General features: G+C 51.1%; 2 protein-coding genes across 4 annotated transcripts in view; one reads left to right on the forward strand and one right to left on the reverse strand.

Moving 5' to 3' along the window:
- The window catches only part of LOC142069127 (zinc finger protein RFP-like), a 331,206-nt gene that overhangs the window by 294,601 nt on the left and 14,537 nt on the right, over positions 1-22,068 (reverse strand). The window lies entirely within an intron of this gene.
- On the forward strand, positions 1,235-15,378 carry LOC125629773 (zinc finger protein RFP). Of its 2 annotated transcripts, XM_075119503.1 has the most exons (8): positions 1,235-1,917; positions 6,419-6,514; positions 6,898-7,128; positions 7,274-7,345; positions 7,444-7,466; positions 8,194-8,309; positions 11,097-11,156; positions 13,305-15,378. In XM_075119503.1, the coding sequence occupies exons 1-8, from the start codon at positions 1,492-1,494 to the stop codon at positions 13,817-13,819; spliced, it is 1,539 nt and encodes a 512-aa protein (XP_074975604.1). In that variant the 5' UTR covers positions 1,235-1,491; the 3' UTR covers positions 13,820-15,378. The 2 variants fall into 2 exon arrangements, with proteins under 2 accessions (XP_074975604.1, XP_048691125.1); XM_048835168.2 differs by lacking the exon at positions 7,274-7,345 and having other exon boundaries at positions 1,243-1,917.

Consider the following 22,068-nt stretch of genomic DNA (forward strand, 5'->3'; position numbering starts at 1 on the left):
CCCGAAATGGTGAGTAACCACACGGACGGACGGACGGGGGGGGACGGGACTGATTGTTCCAGGGCCGTAATGTTCTCTGGGGTCCTGTGTCTTGGGGAGAGCCAACAGCTGCAGGGAGCCCCTATACTCAACACTGTCCCCACATTTTCCACAGGCTGGGTTCATCCTGGAAGATATCTCACTGCTGAGGGTGACCTGGGAAGCAAGGGAGGATCTTCTGCAACAATGCGGCTTCCGCCCTGGCCTTTATGTGGCTCTGCCTCCCCCCGCACACACCCAACAATCAGATCACAGTTTGTATAGTTTTTTTTCTCTGCAACCAAGAAAACTGAAAACTTCCTTTGTTTAGGAAACAAAAGCCAAGAGTCTCACCTCATCACATGCTTCCAGGAGCTGGGGCTTTAACAAACACACCAAATATCATAGAATATCAGGGTTGGAAGGGATCTATGATCATCTAGTCCAACCCCCTGCTCAAAGCAGGACCAATCCCCAATTTCTGCCCCAGATCCCTAAATGGCTCCCTCAAGGATTGAGCTCCCAACCTGGGGTTTAGTAGGCTAATGCTCAAACCACTGAGCTGTCCCTCCCCCCTTATGAGTGTTGGTGACACTGTGGCTCCTTTACATTGAGCCAGACCAGCCTCAGTATACATGAGAATCAGGCTTTGAAATGTTGATACCAGTGTAACCAAGGTTTTGGCCTGTGAATTTCATATCACTAGACTTGGAAGGATTAGACTTTATCGGTCGATGTCTGCAAATGTCGATTTACACACACAGACCATGACAAAATACTTCCAGTGATAATAATTAAAATTTACCAATAGGCACAGTAAGAACAATGCTGCATGAGACCTTATTAGACATTGATTAAAGAATATTTACTTTGCATATCTTGACATGTGATGTTGACAATCTCTATTTTAATGATTATGAAGCTTTAACTTTTTGAATCTGTCTCTACTGTCCTTAAATATTTAAAATACTGTCTGATCCCACCCTAAATTTCCCACCAATGAAAATTTAAATTGATAAAAATTGGAATAAAATGCTTAAAACCCACATTTTTGTGCACTTGTGAAAGTTTAAATCGATAAGCATAAAAATTGCTTAGAAATAAACATCTGTCAAAATTTTATATTAAAAAACGAATTCTACCAAGCCTGACTATCACTCCTTAGACACACAGACCCACCCTGCTCCTGCAAGCTCATCAGGACAGGGGGATGCTGATGTCCACGTGGAGCCCCGGTGACCCTCCACACCAGCACAGGGGGCTGACTGCAGGACCAGAACACTAGTGGTCTATTTTTCACGAAACCCTCACAGCTGAATTGTTACCAGTGGGCTCCTTCCAATTCAGCGAACAGTGTGCATCAGTTCCAGGAAGGGAAACACCCAATTGTTGCTGCAGGCGGGGCAGAGTGTGAACTCAGGAGGAAATTGAAACTTCTTAGTTCTTACCCGGTTACACTGCCGAGAGGGAGCCATGGCTGCAGAGAACCCCGTGGAAAGTCTGCAGGAGGAAGCGACATGTCCCATCTGTCTGGAGTATTTTAAGGACCCAGTGATTACGAACTGTGGGCACAATTTCTGCCTAGCCTGCATCAGCCAGTGCTGGGAGGGACCCGACACAGCCACCGCCTGCCCTCAGTGCAGAGAAACTGTGCAACAGAGAAACCTCAGGCCCAACAGGCAGCTGGCAAACATGGTAGAAATCGCCAATCGGCTCAGTTTACAGGCAAATGAGGCAGCGAAGGGAGCAGGAGGAGATGGGGTGTGTGGGGAACACCAGGAAGCTCTGAAACTGTTCTGTAAAGAGGATGAAACTTCGATCTGTCTGGTTTGCCATCTGTCCCGGACTCACAGAGCTCACACGGTGGTTCCCATAGAGGAGGCTGCCCAGGAGTACAAGGTAGGGAATTGCTGTCAAGTTTAATGGGTAATAACTTTGGATTTTAATTACAGGCTAATTTCACTGAAAGTTACATTGAACAGGTCAGCTCTGTAAAGCCTTCATGGTATGGGAGATGCTGTAATAAAATAATTAATTTGGCAGTTTGGCAACAGAGGCAAAATATAAAACTCTTTACAGACACCTCCTGATGTGGGAAACTTTTCTGAGATGCAGAATCCTTTGCAAACCCAGCTTTTTTTTTTTTTTTAACACAACGGAAGCTGTGAAATGCTCAGTGAAGCTTGACTCAGAAGAGCTGCAGACCGATCTATATGAATATGTTGCCCTCAGCCTGGAGAAGGGGAAGTTACAAGCTGTTCTTGTTACTGATTTGTTTAACTGAGTGACCAAAGAGATTGAAATGTTCTCCGACTGGTTTTTGAATGTTATAATTCTTGACATCTGATTTGTGTCCATTTATTCTTTTACATAGAAACTGTCCAGTTTGGCCAATTCACCTGTGCATCTACCAATGTGATATATGCCATCATGTGCCAGCAATGCCCCTCTGCCATGTACATTGGCCAAACTGGACAGTCTCTACGTAAAAGAATAAATGGACACAAATCAGACGTCAAGAATTATAACATTCAAAAACCAGTCGGAGAACACTTCAATCTCTTTGGTCACTCGATTACAGACCTAAAAGTGGCAATTCTTCAACAAAAAAACTTCAAAAACAGACTCTAACGAGAGACTGCTGAATTGGAATTAATTTGCAAACTGGATACTATTAACTTAGGCTTGAAAAAGACTGGGAGTGGATGTGTCACTACACAAAGTAAAACTATTTCCCCTTGTTTATTTCCCCTCCTACTGTTCTTGAAAAGTGCTGGAAATGGCCCACCTTGATTATCACTACAGAAGGTCCGTCCCCTCCCCCGCTCTCCTGCTGGTAACATCTCACCTTTCCTGATCACTCTGGTTACAGTCTGTAGGGCAACACCCATTGTTTCATGTTCTCTGTGTATATAAAATCTCCCCAGTATATTTTCCACTGTATGCGTCCGATGAAGTGAGCTGTAGCTCACGAAAGCTCATGCTCAAATAAATGGGTTAGTCTCCAAGGTGCCACGAGTCCTCCTTTTCTTTTTGCGAAGACAGACTAACTCGGCTGCTACTCTGAAACCTGAGGCCCAGAGAGTTGCCCAGGGTCATCGGTAGATGGGAACAGAACTGAGGTCTTCCTAGACCAGGTCCAGGGCCCTAACTGCTAGACCATGCTGCTACCCTAGTGTCAGTCCCACCCCCGATGAAGTGTGTCCATTAGCAGGGAAAAGTACCTTGATAAAGGCCCCAGATCCAGCAGGGAGATTAAATTTCTCACGGGGATTCTGAATTCCTGTGCTGCTCCATGGGGGGTTAAACTCAGATGCTGCCGGCCTGCACTAGAGGAGATCACTGGGCTCAACATTGTGTGGGACCCCGAGCACCTTCAGTCCGCACACAACAGGGCTTCAGACAGCTCAGGTCCATGCCAAGTCACACTGGGATTAGACTGGATAGCAGCAAAATTAACTCCTGGGAGGTGCTGACCGGTGCCAGTCTGACCTGTTCTGTTGTGTACGTGGGCAAGACCCAGCCAGAGTGGTTCCATGAGTCCCACCAGGCAGCCTTTTGAAATCTCCCAGAGTCCACTGCTTCCGGGATCTTTACCAGGCAATGGGACAGTGGGGTACCTGCCCAGGGGGATTGCCACGGAAAGGAGTCAGGACAGCACTGGGCCAAACCCCAACCCGTTCTTCATACAAATCTGCATCATGTCTAATTAGGGAGGTCACCGAGGCTTCCACAAAGCATGGGACATCCCCATGCCTGCCTGCCTGGGCCCATCCTCACCAGTATCAGTTGCCCTGTGTGGGCCCCACCACCGCCTTTGTGAGTGGACCACCCATCTGCATCACTGTGCATGGAGGTGCCACCCCCAGCCCCACCCCCACCTCAGAGGTTTCCTCCTGCATCCTCAGTCTCCTCTTTCTTTTGCACCAGACAAAGCCACGTCCAGTGCTGGGTCCCTGCCGGACAGGGATAGGGCTCCACAGAACTGGGACCGCGCAGCTTCAAACCAGACGAGTGGCCTCCCGACGTCTCATGGGCTTTGCCCTGGTGCTTAGACCCGCTCTGTCCAACCAGTGCAGTCCCCAGGGCTGCAGGGCTGAAATCCCAGCCCATATTGAAACCCTGGTGGCTTCTGGGATTTGTTTCACTTTGTTCATTAAACCTTCTCAAAAACAGATATATTGATTCTCCCCCATGTGACTCCAGTGCCCTGGTATGTGCTGTACCACTGATCAATTCATAAACACCAGTAAAGCTTGGTTATAATTGAGATCTCTCTCATTACTAAAGAGAGTATAAAAGAGTATAAAAATATTGCTCGGGCATGTAGGAATGAAATCAGGAGGGCCAAATCACACCTGGAGCTGCAGCTAGCAAGAGATGTTAAGAGTAACAAGAAGGGTTTCTTCAGGTATGTTGGCAACAAGAAGAAAGCCAAGGAAAGTGTGGGCCCCTTACTGAATGAGGGAGGCAACCTAGTGACAGAGGATGTGGAAAAAGCTAATGTACTTAATGCTTTTTTTGCCTCTGTCTTCACGAACAAGGTCAGCTCCTAGACTGCTGCTCTGGGCATCACAGCATGGGGAGTAGGTGGCCAGCCCTCTGTGGAGAAAGGGGTGGTTAGGGACTATTTAGAAAAGCTGGACGTGCACAAGTCCATGGGGCCGGACGCGTTGCATCCGAGAGTGCTGAAGGAATTGGCGGCTGTGATTGCAGAGCCATTGGCCATTATCTTTGAAAACTCGTGGCGAACGGGGGAAGTCCCGGATGACTGGAAAAAGGCTAATGTAGTGCCAATCTTTAAAAAAGGGAAGAAGGAGGATCCTGGGAACTACAGGCCAGTCAGTCTCACCTCAGTCCACGGAAAAATCATGGAGCAGGTCCTCAAGGAATCAATCCTGAAGCACTTAGACGAGAGGAAAGTGATCAGGAACAGTCAGCATGGATTCACCAAGGGAAGGTCATGCCTGACTAATCTAATCGCCTTTTATGATGAGATTACTGGTTCTGTGGATGAAGGGAAAGCAGTGGATGTATTGTTTCTTGACTTTAGCAAAGCTTTTGACATGGTCTCCCACAGTATTCTTGTCAGCAAGTTAAAGAAGTATGGGCTGGATGAATGCACTATAAGGTGGGTAGAAAGTTGGCTAGATTGTCGGGCTCAACGGGTAGTGATCAATGGCTCCATGTCTAGTTGGCAGCCGGTATCAAGTGGAGTGCCCCAAGGGTCGGTCTTGGGGCCGGTTTTGTTCAATATCTTCATAAATGATCTGGAGGATGGTGTGGATTGCACTCTCAGCAAATTTGCGGATGATACTAAACGAGGAGGAGTGGTAGATACGCTGGAGGGCAGGGATAGGATACAGAGGGACCTAGACAAATTGGAGGATTGGGCCAAAAGAAATCTGATGAGGTTCAACAAGGATAAGTGCTGGGTCCTGCGCTTAGGACGGAAGAACCCAATGCACCGCTGCAGACTAGGGACCGAAAGGCTAGGCAGCAATTCTGCAGAAAAGGACCTAGGGGTGACAGTGGACAAGAAGCTGGATATGAGTCAACAGTGTGCCCTTGTTGCCAAGAAGGCCAATGGCATTTTGGGATGTATAAGTAGGGGCATAGCCAGCAGATCGAGGGACGTGATCGTTCCCCTCTATTCGACATTGGTGAGGCCTCATCTGGAGTACTGTGTCCAGTTTTGGGCCCCGCACTACAAGAAGGATGTGGAAAAATTGGAGAGAGTCCAGCGAAGGGCAACAAAAATGATTAGGGGTCTGGAACACATGACTTATGAGGAGAGGCTGAGGGAACTGGGATTGTTTAGTCTGCAGAAGAGAAGAATGAGGGGGGATTTGATAGCTGCTTTCAACTACCTGAGAGGTGGTTCCAAAGAGGATGGTTCTAGACTATTCTCAGTGGTAGAAGAGGACAGGACAAGGAGTAATGGTCTCAAGTTGCAGTGGGGGAGATTTAGGTTGGATATTAGGAAAAACTTGTTCACTAGGAGGATGGTGAAACACTGGAATACGTTACCTAGGGAGGTGGTAGAATCTCCTTCCTTAGAAGTTTTTAAGGTCAGGCTTGACAAAGCCCTGGCTGGGATGATTTAATTGGGGATTGATCCTGCTTTGAGCAGGGGGTTGGACTGGATGGCCTCCTGAGGTCCCTTCCGGCCCTGATATTCTAGGATTCTATGATTCTATGAGACTGACCCTGATTTGGTAACAAGTCTGAATATGACACGCTCCCAGTCTCTATTAATGAGGTTTTATCTCCTTGGTGGCCCTGATGTCACAAAGCAATTAGAACCAACAGTCATCTTAGGTTTGGGTGCAAAAACACTCAGTTCACACCCCTCTCAACCCTCAAAATGAAACCTCTTGAATCCTTTCTGTTTCTTCAGGAAAAACTTCAGGCCCATTTGAAGACTCTGAGGGAAGAGAGAGAAAAGCTGCTGGAATCAAAAGTGACTGGAGGAGGGAAAAGCTGGGAGTATTTGGTAGGTGCCTGTTGTTATTAAGCAGCAGGGACTGGTCGTGGGAGGTCTGTTTGGAGGCAGATTCCCCTGTGGCCTTGATGAATGTGGGCTTGTGTGTGTTCATCCCTGATCATGGATTGCTGGGTTAGATCTATGTGTAGACAAGCCCTAAGCTTCCATTGCAGTTATGAGTTAATGTCTAGCCCTTGTGGCTTTCACAGAAATCCTCCCCAAGTGAACTGAATGTCCCTGTGAGGTGCTGTCCACTGTGTCTGGTCATTTCTTGCACTAACATGATCTTAGAATTTTCAAAGAAGATCTTCCTCTTGCACACTCAGCTTTCCATTAAAGGGCCCCAGGATCCATCCGTGTCCCTGACCAGCCCTTTCCCTATTTTCGTACAGATACAGACACAAACCGAGAGGCAGAAGATTGTGTCTGAATTTCAGCAACTGCGGCAGTTCCTGGAGGAACAAGAGCGACTCCTGCTGGGCCAGCTGGACAAGTTGGATGAGGAGATTGTGTGCATCCAGAATGAAAATGTCAGTATATTCTCTGAGGAGATTTCCCATCTCAGTGAGCTGATCAGTGAGCTGGAGGGGAAGTGTCAGAAGCCAGCAAGTGTATTCCTGCAGGTGAGACTGAGTGAGAAACACCCCAGATCCCCACACAGAGAAGGGAGGGCTCCTGAATCATAAGCACTGGGGTCCAGCAGTCAGAGATCTTGGTGTAACTCGGCGTGTCCATTGCTGACATGTGAAGTACTATTGTTCTTTGCAGAGACACAGACACAGAGATATGAGAGAAGGAAAAGTCCCATTAATTCAGGGAATCCATGGCCCTGGGGCCAGGGTAGGGTCTCTCTTCCCCCAAACTTCCTAAATCCCTTCCCTGGGATCCCCTGTGTGTATCAGAGGGGACTGATATTCTTTTCTCTCTCTCTCCTCTAGGATGTCAGAAGCACCTTGAGCAGGTATGTGGCTTTCTCTCACTCCCCCTCACACTTCACAGTGCTGGGAAAGAGCTTGGAGATTATGTTAGCACCATATCTCCCCAGGGCTCTATAGCAAAATGTGTGGGGAAGGTCACATGCTGGATACAAATCTCTCTGAACAACTTTATCCAGAGGTTCTCACCCTTACACTGAACACTCTGGAATTATCCATTCAGTGGGAAAGACTGACCTCAAGTATTTCCTAAGGATGTCACATCCCTGGGGGACTGGCTGCCTCAGGATTGTGGGGATGGAATATGGGCCTGTCACTGCTGGGGGCCCTGGTTACCATTCAGCCCAGGGCAGCCATGGTCAAGAGTCTTTCCCACCTGAGGACTGTCTGGAGACCTGTGTGGAATGAGCTGCAGAGAGGGGAGTTGGTGTCTTAGTCTAGTGGACCGATTTCTACAGCACTTCACGTGGGAACCTCCTGTCCATCAGAGCATGGAGGCCAAGGAGTGAATTGGCCATGGAGACTCAATTCCCCTTTTGTCCCCAGAGCTGATCTCTCCAGGCCAGAGTTGAAGAACATTTATGGGTCCTTTGAGGGGAACATTTCATGGCCATGGCCTGTGCTGCACCTGCTCTGAGGCTGGGAGAAGTCGAGGAATTCTAACTCCAGGCCCATTAGAGCAGCGACTCACTAACAAAAGCTTATAATCAGTCACTAAATGCAACATAATCATGTGAAATTTTTTCTCTCCAGGTGTGAGAAGGGGAAGTTCCAGCAGCCAGAGGAGATTTCTCCTGAACTGGAAGAGCAGGTCCGTGGTTACTTCCAGAAAACTCTTGCGCTATTGGAGACTCTGAGGAAGTTCAAAGGTACCTAGAAGGGATCTAGGCGGGGAAACTGGGTTAAGCATCTGAGACTGTGGGAAGAGAATGGCGCTGGTCAGTTGGGTCATAATTAGTTTATCACCTTGATTACCTTGTTTGACCATTCTTTTAGTATCCTGGGCTTCCTTCTCCATGTGTGGCAATATCTTTTCAGGACGAAATCTTCCCATCTCTTCTGAGGGCGGCTGAGTGGTTGTTTCAGTTCCCATGGGTTATATGATGCTTCTATTTAAAATTGTTGGGTGAGAAGGCTACGCACTTGGGGTCCAAGACTCTCAGGTTGATTAATTCAACCTCTTATTTGCTCCAAAAGTATGTCTTGCCATGACAATTACTGCTCAAGTAAGAAATGACGGACATGCTGAAAGAAATACTGCCCAGTTACCTTCTCCTGGGGCAAAGGTCGGTCATGATGCATTTCTCCTTTGATGCTCTGACTACTCCATACAATGTCCGACATATTATACACATCCAGATTATATACAGTATTTATTAGATCTTTTTCAGTCACCTTTGTGTGTTATGAATAGTAAGTGTCTTGCCTAAATCATTTACTGCACCTGCATGAACTTTTTAATTGGCAGGGCTTTTGCTGTCCAAGCTATTTTCATGTTATTCTCTTTTCTGATTCATTCATCACCACCCAATACACTGATGTGCACAGATAACTTTGACCTTTTCTCCACATAGGGGTTTTTGGACTTTGCCAACTGCTCCTGGGCGGTACATTTTGGGTGTCTGTTGTCTTTAAGCACATTGTGTGGTCAAAACATCTCTTTGTCCCACATAGCAACTTATGAACACATCACTTAATAACAAGGACACTTAAGGCAACGTTTCCCTTATGTCAAGTAAACCGCTCACCAGGCCAAAGCCAAGTCAGTCAGTACAAACGCACAGTCTCGGTCTGTCCAAACTTATGTATAAGAAATGACCCTTGTACCAATTCTCGATACTTAATATAATAACTCGTGGAAAGCAGACAAATGGAGCGGATGTAGCAAGGGCCCAGGCATCAGGATGTCTCACGTTAATTCATGATTTACCAAAGGTCACAACCAGTGATGAGCTGCCAAAATCTTAACAACGGGTTCCCTCCTCACTCCATGAGGGGGTTGTTGCCCACCCCCGCCCCCCGGGACTCCTGCCCCATCCACCCCACTCCCCTGTCCCCTGACTGCGCCCAGAACTGGGCAAGAGGGTCTCGTGGGCCACCGTAGTGGGTGCCCACCCCACCCCTAAGTGCCGGAGGGACTTGCTGGGGGGTGAGGTGGGGATTCCCGGCGGTGCTTACCTGGGGCAGCTCCCAGGAAGCATCCGGCAGGTCCCTCTGGCTCCTAGGGACTGGGGAGCGTAGCTGGGGGGGAACAGGGGGAGCTGCTGGAGCACCCACGGGGAAAATTTGGTGGGTGCAGAGCCTCCACCGGCAGCTCTCCGCCCTGCGCCCGGCCCCAGCTCGCCTCCACTCCGCCTCCGCCTCCTCCCCTGAACCAACCATCCTGCTCTGCTTCTCCGCGCGCCCCGCTTCCCGCGAATCAGCTGTTCAGTGGGAAGCCAGGGAGGGCTGAGAAGCAGGCCGCAACTTCCTGCTCAGGCCAAGGGTGGCGGAGGCGAGCTGGGGCAGGGAGCAGTTCCCCTGCGCCCGCCCCCCCCCACCCCCGGTTACCTGCTGCGGCGCGGGCGGCCCTCTTCGCGCTCCCTCCCCCCGCCCGAGCTCACCTCCTCTCTGCCTCCCTGGCCCAGAGCGGGAAGGCGCCGCTTGCTTCTCAGCCCGCCCCGGCTTCCCACCGAACAGCTGATTCGCGGGAAGCGGGGGGCGCGGAGAAGCAGAGCGGGGCAGCGCGTTCAGGGGAGGAGGCGGAGCGGAGGTGAGCTGGGGCCGGGGATGGGGCAGGGAGCTGCCGGTGGGGGCTCTGCACCCACCAAATTTTCCCCGTGGGTGCTCCAGGCCTGGAGCACCCGTGGAGTCGGCACCTAAGAGCCACTTTGGGCCGGTTGTTAAATTTAGAAGCCCGTTTAGAACCGGTTCTCCCTCACAGAACAACCGGTTCTAAAAGGGCTTCTAAATTTAACAACCGGTTCTAGCGAACCAGTGCGAACCGGCTCCAGCTCACCACTGGTCACAACATTCAACACTCAGTCCCAAATTCAGGAAAATGGCCTAAGTTGGGGCACCCGAGTTTCCCGCTCCCAGCTGGAGAGCTGCAGGGCAGCTGCCCAGAGCCGTGTAGCCTCCAGAGCTGCAGGTGGAGTCAGTGGGAGCCGCAGGAGACCAGCCCCTCTGAGAACCAGGCCCCAGGTGCCTAAAGGTCGGCACCCAAAATTAAAGATCAATTGTTACACCTGGACCCAGCCCAGCTCTGGTCCCGTACGCAGCTAGTCTGGGCCAAATGGGCGGTAGGGAAGGAGAAGCCCCCCCCCACGGTGAGGGATCCCTCCAGCACCAGAGCTTCTGGTGCCTCCTCCCCAGCAGCTGCAGGCACAAGGCGGGGTCCTGAGAGGGCTGGGAATGGGGTGGGGGTGGCGAGAGGGGGGATGAGGGGGAAGGGTGGATGAGGGATAGAGGGCCGTGGGCCGTGTAAAGCTGGGCCTCTGACACTCTGCACCCTGGGCAAGACCCATGGTTTCAGACCTTTTTATATTAAATACCTGAGTGTCTCTCTGCCTGTCTCTCTGTCACGATGAAAACACAGTTCTAGGAGTTCAGAGTGGGGATGCTGTTGTAAATATGAAAGCCTGAAATCTCCCCCCTCTTCTCCTTTCCCCCTGCAGACACTCTGCCGTCCGAACTGGAGACAAAAAGAGGGGAACCACTCGGAGCACACAGACAGGGTGAGACTGCAGCCTCTTTCCAGCCCTGGCCCCTCTCAGACCCCACCCCTGCTCCCCTTCCCCCGAGGCCCAGAGCCCAGCTGTCACCCAGGGCGCTCGGGCGGCCCTGGGGAACCCTGCACCCTCCACCTGTCCTGGGGTGGTGCGCTCTGGGGAGTGGAAACATGGGCCGGGGGCTGCTCCCAGGCCCCCCAGACACCAGCCCAGGGCAGGTGGAGGGTCAGGGGCTCCCCACAGTGGCCAAGGCTCTCAGCATGGCGAGGGGTCAGGGCCTCGGTGGGAAGAGGAGTCATGGGGCAGGGCCACGGAGTGGGCAGGACCGCAGGCAATGGGCCCTTGTGCCCCCCCCAAACTTCTACCAAGATTCCAGAACACCTAGGGGGGATCCCAAGCCGACATCACACAAATAATCCTGGTTTCAGAGTAGCAGCCGTGTTAGTCTGTATCCGCAAAAAGAACAAGAGGACTTGTGGCACCTTAGAGACTAACCAATTTATTTGAGCATAAGCTTTTGTGGGCTACAGCCCACTTCATGCATGCGTCCGACGAAGCGGGCTGTAGCCCACGAAAGCTTATGCTTTGTTACGAATTACACCTGATAGGACACACACACAACTGCTGCGAATTACACCTTGTAGGACACGCACACAAATGCTACGAATTATACCTGATAGGACACGCACAGTTCGAATCTAGGCTGAGGCACATAAACAAAGTCCACAACTGCAGAGTTCCCAAAAGACACTAAGTTTATTACGCTCGAGCGTGGTGCCCCCCTGCTAGCCAGGGGGGGACCCTGAATACAGATTATACAAAGGTTATATACTTTTTAGCAAAGCATGTTGCCCTCGTGCATCGGAAACCTTAGCCAATAAACAAACCTTGTCTTATCTACCACCTATCCCTGCTTGGTGCATTCCTCGTGCTATACCAGTATGTTAATTACACAGCATGGTCCTAAAGCCATGCATCAGTAACTTTTATTATCAGGATGGGAGGCCTCACATCAAGGCCAAGAGACAGGGAGTTAGAGACTGACAAAAATCAGATACTGGGAGTCAAGGCAGGCTGGAGACAAGGAGGAGGATTTTCACAGGGATTCAGTATCTAAGGATCACTCCTCCTGGTGTATGATGTGCTGGCATTTAAACAATGGTGGGCCCCAAACCAAAATGGAGTCACATGTGCTAACTTTTCCTTAACAGTTTAAATAAATTTGTTAGTCTCTAAGATGCCACAAGTCCTCTTGTTCTTTTTACAAATAATCCTGACACCAACCTGAGTGCTGAGTTCATGCCCAGCCCAGGCTGCTGAACTGAAACACTCTCCCTGAGCAGCACCCGAACAGAGCTCCCTGCCCTGAGGCCTGACACACCCCTCCACTTTACCCAGAGACTCCCCATCGCGCTTCTCCAACATCTGGCCTTTCCTTTGGGCAGGGCTGGGCTCTCCCATTGGGGCTGCTCCCTGCTTCCTGGATTGGGGAGATTCTCCCCCTCTGATGCTGGCAGCTCCTCCTTTCTCTCTAGGCTGGGGATGGGGCTATCTCACCCAATGCCGCCTCCTACTCTGGTCTTAAGCAGCTCTTCCCCAATGACAGGTTTCAGAGTAACAGCCGTGTTAGTCTGTATTCGCAAAAAGAAAAGGAGTACTTGTGGCACCTTAGAGACTAACCAATTTATTTGAGCATAAGCTTTTGTGAGCTACAGCTCACTTCATTAAGGTGCCACAAGTACTCCTTTTCTTCTTCCCCAATGCTGCACCTTCCTCTCTGTTCCCTGGCCTGGGAGTGAAGGCTGCCTTAAGGGATGGAGTTTCTCTCTGGGTTTTTAAACTGGTACCTGCCTCCTCTGTTCCCTCCTCAATAAAAGCTTCTGATCCCTTCCTCGCTGTGTCTCTGCCGCTGGGAATGCAGCAGCCCCAGCAGGAGGAGCTGGGAGCTTTGAAGTTTTTGCAAGCAAATGAGAAACAGGCTGAGGAAGTGCAGTGACATCCCTGCTCAGCCTCAGGTGCCCAGGACAGAGGCAGCTCCCTGGGATCCAGGCCTGTCCCAGCCAGAATAGGGCTGCTGGGGAGAGTGAGAAATGGCCCCAGCTGCCCCCAGGGCCGAGCTCTGCCCCTCACGCTCTGATTCTCTCTCCCCCACAGCGAATGTGACTCTGGATCCAGACACGGCTCAGCCTGACCTCATTCTGTCTGCGGACTGGAAGAGTGTGAGATGGGAATACACACGGCAGGATCTTCCCCACAACCCTGAGAGATTTGACACTGCTCTCTGTGTGCTGGGCTGTGAGGGATTCACCTTGGGGAGACATTGCTGGGAGGTGGAGGTGAGGGGTGGGGAACGCTGGGCTGTGGGGGTGGCCAGAGAGTCTGTGAGGAGGAAGGGGGTGATCAGCCTCAGCCCTGAAGGGGGGATCTGGGCTGTGGAGCGGTGGTGGGGTCAGTTCCGGGCTCTCACCTCCCCTGAGACCTCCCTGCCATGGTACCGGGCCCCCAGCAGGATCCGGGTTTGTCTGGACTGTGACCAGGGGCAGGTGACATTTATCGATGCTGGTGACGAGGCCCCGATCTTCACTTTCCCACCGGGCTCCGTCCCTGGGGAGAGAATCCGCCCCTGGCTCTGGGTGGGGCCAGGATCCCAGCTCCGCCTGTGTCCCTGAGACACAGGGTGGGGTGTCAGGGTGTGTGTGTGTGTAATATCCCACTGGGGGTCCTGAGATCAGCCTCTCTAGCCTCACAGTCTGTATGACCCTGGAGGTTGCTTCGGGTCTCAACTCTGTGCAGCCTCAGGACTGTCAAACCATAGAGAGCATTCAGTGAGCGAGGCAGAGAAGCCTATCTCATTGCCCTAGAAAAAAATGCTGATCACGCACTGGGGGGACGACTCCTTTTCCCCCGCTCATCGGCCGCCCCGCCAATCAGCTCATCAGTATCCCCTCCAGAGCCTCCCACCCACCACCATCCGCTGTTTCGTGGCATGCCGAAGGCGATGGGTGGGGCGGGCCTGGGCAATGCATGCCAGGCTAGCCGCCGAGACAGTGCTCTGCATCCGTGCGCAGCAGCTGCCCGAGAAAGCCTGGCTGGGGAGGTGATTTCTCCTCCCGACTTGGGCTCAGCTGCCAGAGTTTGGCACCCGAGCCCAGGTAGGGAGCGGAAGCGGCCTTTCCAGCCAGACTCTCTCAGGCAGCTGCCCCAGCAAGAGGGGCTGGTGTTAAAAGGCGTCTTCTTCCTGCTCCTCCCTGGGCTCCTGCCCGCCAGGGACAGCGGCAGAACATGCCGTGAGGAGGGGCCAATGCAGCGGGAGGAAAAAGCACACACACACTCCGCAGGTAGCATGGGGCCGGGAGAGCGCGGTGGCCCCGAGGCTGGGTGCAGGAGCACGAGACCTGCCCTTTAGATCGTGCCCCCCCCCCATTACGGGGAGACAGCAGTTGAACATGGAGCACCCTGGGGGAGGGGGTGAGAAGGGGTGGAGTGGGGGGTGGGGCATAGGATGGAGTGGGGTGAGGGTTTGAGCACCCTCCGGAAAATCTAGAGGTCGGTGCCTAAGTAGACAAGCCGATCTCATCACTGCCCCAGGAATTGTGCAGCCTGTTTGCCACTGTTCTCTATGGTCCAGGAGGACTCTGGGGATCCTGGGTCAGACAGTGACACTGAAACATGAGGGGGAACAGCCCACTGGGCATGGAAAAATGGGTTTCTCTAGCCAAGTTATCCTAGCCCCTATGGCCTGGAGGACTCCTGTCTACCCAGCCGTCTGGCCTCTTAGCTCTGTGAGCCCTGGAAGCTCCTCCCCACTCCCTCCCTGCAGCACCATGGATGAAGGGATGGGGGCGGGAAGGGCCAGTGGAACGACAGGAGCAGAGGGGCAGAGGTGGGGGCTGGGGACAGGCAGGTGTGGGGTGGAGGGACACAGATTTAATTAATTGTGGTTTTGGGGAGAAGCTGGCCCCAGAGGGGTTTCCCTGGAGCTAGCTGGAAACACAGGGGCTGAGGGATTGGCTGGCTGGTGTGCGGGAGGCAGGAAGCCAGGAGAAGCAGTCGTGAGCCTGGTCTCAGCAGGAAACTGAGAGACAGAACTTGCTTCAGGGACAGGGACCCCTGGAAAGGCAGACGTGCATTTCTGAGTAAGGAAACTGCCGGCTGCTGTTTGTCTCTACTGTGTTCAGGGCACAGGAATGTGCGGACATTGTAAATAATAAAGATGCCACCAAAGAAATACCTGACTCCAATAATCCATCCCCCTGCCAGTGGAAGAACCTAGCAAGGCCCCAACACTGGCTAACGGCTCAGGTCAAAGGAGCGATGGTGCAACCCGGGTCAGAATCCAGACCTGTGGTGGCAAATGCGTTGGTGGGGAACATTTGCGGGGAGCTCCAGCAGCAAAGAGCCTGTGCAGAGGGGCGGATTGCTGCTCATTGTGGATGTGAGCATGTCCGGCTTTGTGTGCTTAGCAGGCCCCACTGTGCCTCCTCTCCGAGTTGACACGCCTCTCCCCAGAGTCAGACAAAACCCAAACATGGATCCCTGGCTCATATTTCCCCCCAGCAGAACCAGCCCACACAGTGATGATGGGCTCAGTATTGGCCCGAGGAGAAAAAATGGTTGGAAGAGACTGGGGCTGCTGGAATGGGCTGGGGGTCGGGGAAGGGTAGGATTGTTCCCTTCTTCTGTCTATGGAGTTTTATAAAGTTTAAACCTAAAAATCTTCTTTCCAGCTCTTATCTGGTATTGTGAACAGGCTGGGCTGTGTAACCTTTAACGGCAATGTCATAGAGCTGTTGTTTTCGTGCCTTGTCATTAGCACATGCCAGCTGCCTCTGACCTTAACCCAGGGAGCCCCTGTTGCCTAGCTGGTCCCAGGCGGGTGGTTGAATGTTCAGCAAGACACAGCCAAGCCGAGGCTCCTCCGCACACACATTGTCACTGAAATCACTCAATGGGGTTTAGGTCCCACCTACTGTAGTTTCAGTGCAAGTCTGCCTGTAGCTGTGGATGCCCTCACTGTGAATGAAGAATGTCCTAGTTCGTTTAAATGGCAAAGAGTCCTGTGGCACCTTATAGACTAACAGACGTATTGGAGCCTAAGCTTTCATGGGTGAATCCCCACTTCGTCGGATGCATGTAGTGGAAATTCCCAGAGGCAGGTATAAATATGCAAGGAAGAATCAGGCTAGGGATAACCAGGTTAGTTCCATCAGGGAGGATGAGGCCCTGTTCTAGCAGTTGAGGTGTGACCACCAAGGGAGGAGAAACGGCTTTTGTAGTTGGCGAGCTAGTTCGTTTGAGGGCATGTCTACCCAACACCGGGGCGGTGTGATTCCCAGCTGATGGCTGGAGCTAGCCTACAACTACTAGCGGGGCAGCTGCAGAAGCCAGGAGGCCGCTTGAGCTAGCCCCGGGAGTACAAGCCGGCTCAACCCCCACCTGAACGTGTACTATGTAGAAATGAAGCTTTTATGTGCTTGTTGTTTTGTTTGTTTCCCCCCTTTTCCTTTCATTCCTTTTCGGCTTCTTTATACCCCATTGCTCCCATTCCTTGCCTAGGTAGTTCCTGCTTCCTTCTTTGCGTATCTTTCTCCTGCTCCACCTCCTGGGCTCTCCTTTCTCTTCACCTCATTCTGCACCTGTGCAGCTGATAGGAGGTGGGGCAGGGACTGCCCATTATCAGCAAAACCATTTCTGGTGCAGAGAGAACAGAAGCCCAGACATCCCAGCAGCCATGGCCTCAGCTACTCCTGTACAGGAAATCTAAGAGGAAACCAAATGTCCCATCTGTCTGGAATATCTGACAGATCAGTGACCATATACTGTGGGCACAACTTCTGCCGAGGCTGCATCACTCAGCGCTGTGAGACATGGGAAGAGCTGGACTCTGATCCCTTGTGCTGCCCCAGTTGCAGAGCCCGAATCCAGAAAAGGGCTCTCCTGCATAATTATCAGCAAGCAAATATTGTGGAAAAAATCAGACAGCTGGATTTCAAACCAGGAAAAGAGAAGCTGTGTGAGAGACACGGCAAAGCCCTGGATCTGTTCTGTGGAGAGGACGGGGAAGCCGTGTGTGTGGTTTGTGAGAGATCCGGTGCTTCTCCCGGACGAGGCTGCCCAGAAATACAAGGTAGGAACACTCTGGATCCGGGTTAATTCAGTCCTTCCCTTTTCAGATTCAGTCTCTCAGAGCTACCGAATCTCCTAGTTTCCCATATTTTCTCCCTGATCTCTGGCTCCACCTAAATCTCTCCCCTACAGGCTCCTTCCTCTGGGCAGGTGCAGGGAGCCCTGGCCACTGGTGGTGCCCCAGCCTGTCAACCCCGCACTGTTCACTGGGGGGACGTGGGCACTAGAGCTCCATGCGAGGCACTTTCCTTGCACGCAGGACTGAAGCAAGATGTGTCCATGCTGCTGCCAGGCTAGGAATGAGCTGTTCCCACCACACCCCTGACAGCCCAGGCACCACCAGCAGGACATTCACATGAATCATGCACGCAGCAGCCCTCACTCTGCTGCATGGAACATCCAGGAGTGGGTTTAAACACAGGTGCTATGGGTTATTCCCTACGGACCCATCTCTAGGGTCACATGAGGTTTCATAATAAAAAAAATCAGCAAACAAAAAGTAACTTTCTAGCCCACATGATTGAAAAGAAAAGTTTGATAACGTAGCCCGAGCTTAACTGATATAGTGACTTGTGCCTGAGTTTGCAGAGAGCCTGAGCCAATAGTCTGAGAAGAGGGAATCTCCATGCGGTTATCTACACTACAAAATTAGGTCAACTTGAGTTAGGTCGACCTCCAGCACCACAGTAATTAAATCGCCTGTTAATGTTCACACTACCCTCCTTCTGCCACTGATACATGTCTTCACCAGGAGCACTTTCACCAACTGAAGTAGGGCATTGTGGGGTAAGGACAGCCAGAGTGTGAGGCACTGACAGCTACTCGGGGATCACAGCCAGAGCCCCCACGCCCCACCCAGGGTCTGACAGCTGGCACCAAAGAGGAAATGTGAAACAATTGCAGCTGTGAAACTGTGCGGGTAGGCTCCCTGCTGTGAAATTGAGCCCTGACTGACAGCTGAGAGGCCCAGCTGTGAGCCCAGATCTCAGCTGACATCCCAGGCAGTCAGCACTGGGGCGGGGGAGGAGGGGCTCCATCAGTGAGCCCAGCTGTCAGCGCTGTGGTGGAGGTGGGCCAGCTGTCAGCCCCACACCGATGTAAGTTATGCAGTGGCTACATGGATGCGGCGTCATCCTATCTACACTGACATAAGCACTACGCCTCTCGTGGAAGTGAAGTGATTATGTCAGCAAAGCAGGCCGCTTCTTTCAGCAGAAGCAGCATTGCAGTGTAGACACTGACATAATTATGTCTATACAAGGCAGCCTGACGTCGACCTCACTCTGTAGTGCAAACTAAGTTAATGGAGTGTCCCCCCAAGAACAACTGCTCTGGGGTCCTCATTCACTTTTCTCCAGCTGGGGGCTCTGTGTGTGCAGCAGGCGGGGAAGAAGGCAGTGGGCCCAGCTCTCCATTCCAAGAAAATAAAAATGATACACAAATCGGCAGCTTAAATGTACTGAGGTCCCTGCCCCAAAGAGCTTGCAGTCTATAAAGATGAGTAGAGACAAATTCCCCCTCCCCTCCAAATAAGCATTTGTGTGTGTACTTTATTTTCAAACATAGTTTGAGAACCTTCTGAATTTTCTGCTGTACTCAGATGGCATTTACCCAAAATAAATAATAGCCCTTTGACAGAGGCAGACCTTTTTAAAAAAATCTGATTTCTACCCAGGACCATGGTTGAACTCGGTGTCTGTGTATTACTCAGGTTCAACGGCTCGCAAAATTCACCTTTGAACCTCTCAACTCTGCAAGTCATTGCTAGCTAGCTTTCAACCCTCTTAGTTTCTCTCTCTCTCCACACGTTCCATGTAGTTTTTTGGGGCTTGACCCTTAGCAAACAGCAGAGTCAGTCCCAGGAAGGGAAACAACCAGTTGTGCTGCAGATGGGGCATATTTCTGAGCTCAGAAAAGTGAACTTTACCTTGTTCCGCTGCCCAGCGGGAGCCAGGGCCACAGAGAACCCCGTGGAAAGTCTCCAGGATGAAGCAACTTGTCCTGTCTGTGTGGAGTATTTCAGAGAACCTGCCACTCTGGAGCATGGGCAAAATTTCAGCCAACCCTGAATGGACTGGCCCTGGGAGGGATGGCATACAGGTGTGTCCTTCCTGCCCCCAGTAAAGAGAAACTGTGAAATAGAGAAATCTCAGGCCAGACAGGCAGTTGGCAAAAGACATAGAAACAGCCAAACTGCTGCGTTTAGAGGCAGCGAAGGGATCAGGAGAGGATGGGATGTGTGAGGAACACCAAGAGGCTCTGAAACTGTTCTTTGAAGAGAATCAAACTTCTCCCTGTCTGGTTTGCCATCTGTCCTGGGCTCACAGAGCTCACACGGTGGTTTCCCTAGACAAGAATGCCTAGGACTACAAGGTAAGGAATTGCTATTAAGTTGAATAACTTTCGATTTTGGGTAACTTATTAAGTTATTAATAGAGTAATAACTTTGGCTTTTAATTACAGATTAATTTCATAGCAAGTTGCCTACCATGGCTATTAGTCTGACTGCATCACTGAGCTCTGTAAAGCCTTCGTTGCATGAAACATGCTATAAAAAGAAAATTATGCAGCACGAAGACTTTAGAGATGCCCTGTGCGAGAAACATGTCTCTGAGAAGTTGAATTCTTTTCCATACCATTTCCCGCTTGGGGACATTTGAGCAAGAGGGTCCTGTGGCTGCAGAGAACACAGTGTAACTGCATTATTTAGCTGTGTAAAGCCATCGATGCTAGAAAAAGTAAAAGATATGGCAGTGTTTCAAGAGAGACCAAAAACCAAAACCTGAAGAACGTAAAGATGTCTGATGTGAGAGAATTTGTGTGTGGGACGCTGACTCCTCTTCAAACCCAGCTCCCACTGGTGGCAGAAGGGAACTTTCTAACAGAACAAAAAGAAAAGGAGTACTTGTGGCACCTTAGAGACTAACCAATTTATTTGAGCATAAGCTCACGAAAGCTTATGCTCAAATAAATTGGTTAGTCTCTAAGGTGCCACAAGTCATCCTCTTCTTTTTGCGAATACAGACTAACACGGCTGCTACTCTGAAATCTAACAGAACAGAAGGTGTTAAATGACCAGTGAGGTTAAAATCACATGAGTTGCAGGCCAGTCTACGTGGGAGCGCTGCCTTCGGAGTGGAGAATGGGAAGTTACAAGCTGTTGTTGTTACTGGTTTGTACCATAGTGTTTATCATTACTATTTTCCTCCCAGTAGCCGCAACAGATGTCAAACTAGACCTGACCTTCGTCGTACAGGGCCCTTCACAAAACCCAGTGAGGGACAATCCCTGCCCTCAGCAGGTGACAGTCTAACTCAGGGGTGGCCAATCTGTGGCTCCCGAGAGGTTAATATGCGGTTCCTTGCACAGGCGCTAACTCCGGGGCTGGAGCTTCAGATGCCAACTTTCCAATGTCGGAGTGGGGGGGTGTCATGCTCACTGCTCAACCTCTGCCTCTGCCCCAGACCCTTCCCCCACAACACCCCTTCCCCAAGCCTGCCATGTCCTCATCCTTCCCCTCTCCCCCTCCCCACCCGTCCCCAGCCTCCTGCACATGCGAAACAGCTGACTGTGGAGGGTGGGAGGCATGGGGAGGGAGGTTGAGGTGCTGATTGGAGGAGCTGCCGCCAGGTGGGATGCATTGGGGGCTTGAGGGGGGGAGCTGATGGGGGGCTGTTGACGTATTACTGTGGCTCTTTGGGAATGTACATTGGTAAATTCTGGCTCCTTCTGAGGCTCAGGTTGGCCACCCCTAGTCTAACTGGACAAGACAGACAAAGGGTGGGAGGGGAAACAGAGGCACAGACTTGCCCATAGCAGCTCAGCGGCAGAGCTGGGAATAGCACGCATGCCTCCCAAGGCCCAGACCAGGGGACTAATCATTAGGCCATGCTGCCTCCACAGCACCACTGAGCAGCAATGAAGTGTGTCCTTAAGGAGGGAAAGATGCCTTGATAAAGGTCCCAGGCCCAGCAGGGAGAGGAGGTTTCCCACTGGGATTCTGAACTCCTGTGTGGCTCCATGACGGGTTAAACTCATCTGCCAGCCTGCACTAGAGGGGATCACTGGGCTAAACACCTCTGGAAGCCTCTGGAAGCAAATGAGAAAGGATGGAAGTCACTCCAATTAGACAGAATGAGAAACTGCAGTGACATCTCTGCTCAGCCTCAGGTGCCCAGGACCGAAGTAGCTCTCTGGGATCCACGACTGTCCCAGCAAGTGCAGGGCTGCTGGGACACTTGAGGAAATGGTCCCTGTCATAAATATAAAGGGAAAGGTAACCACCTTTCTGTATACAGTGCTATAAAATCCCTTCTGGCCAGAGGCAAAATCCTTTCACCTGTAAAGGGTTAAGAAGCTAAGGTAATCCTGCTAGCACCTGACCCAAAATGGCCAATGAGGGGACAATATTCTTTTAAATCTGGAGGGGGAAAAACAAAGGTTTTGGTCTGTCAGTGTTATGCTTTTGCCAGGAACAGATCAGGAAATGGAAGCCTTATAACTCCTGTAAAGTTAGTAAGTAATCTAGCTAGAAAATGCGTTAGATTTTCTTTTGTTTAATGGCTGGTAAAATAAGCTGTGCTGGAGGGAATGTATATTCCTGTTTTTGTGTCTTTTTGTAACTTAAGGTTTTGTCTAGAGGGATTCTCTGTGTTTTGAATCTGATTACCTTGTAAGGTATTTACCATCCTGATTTTACAGAGGTGATTCTTTTATCTTTTCTTTAATTAAAGTTCTGTTTTTTTAAGGTCCTAAGGGTTTTTAAGGTCCTAAGAAATCCAAGCTGGTCTGT

The sequence above is a fragment of the Caretta caretta genome, chromosome 14, assembly GCF_965140235.1.
Source record: "Caretta caretta isolate rCarCar2 chromosome 14, rCarCar1.hap1, whole genome shotgun sequence".
Lineage (NCBI taxonomy): Eukaryota > Metazoa > Chordata > Testudines > Cheloniidae > Caretta > Caretta caretta.

Excerpts from the sequence above, each read along its gene's own strand:
- LOC125629773 (XM_075119503.1), top strand. The coding sequence starts at position 1,492 with ATGGCTGCAGAGAACCCCGTGGAAAGTCTGCAGGAGGAAGCGACATGT. Across the intron at positions 6,515-6,897 it reads GGAAAAGCTGGGAGTATTTG|ATACAGACACAAACCGAGAG; the intron begins GTAGGTGCCTGT and ends ATTTTCGTACAG. Across the intron at positions 7,467-8,193 it reads GTCAGAAGCACCTTGAGCAG|GTGTGAGAAGGGGAAGTTCC; the intron begins GTATGTGGCTTT and ends TTTTCTCTCCAG.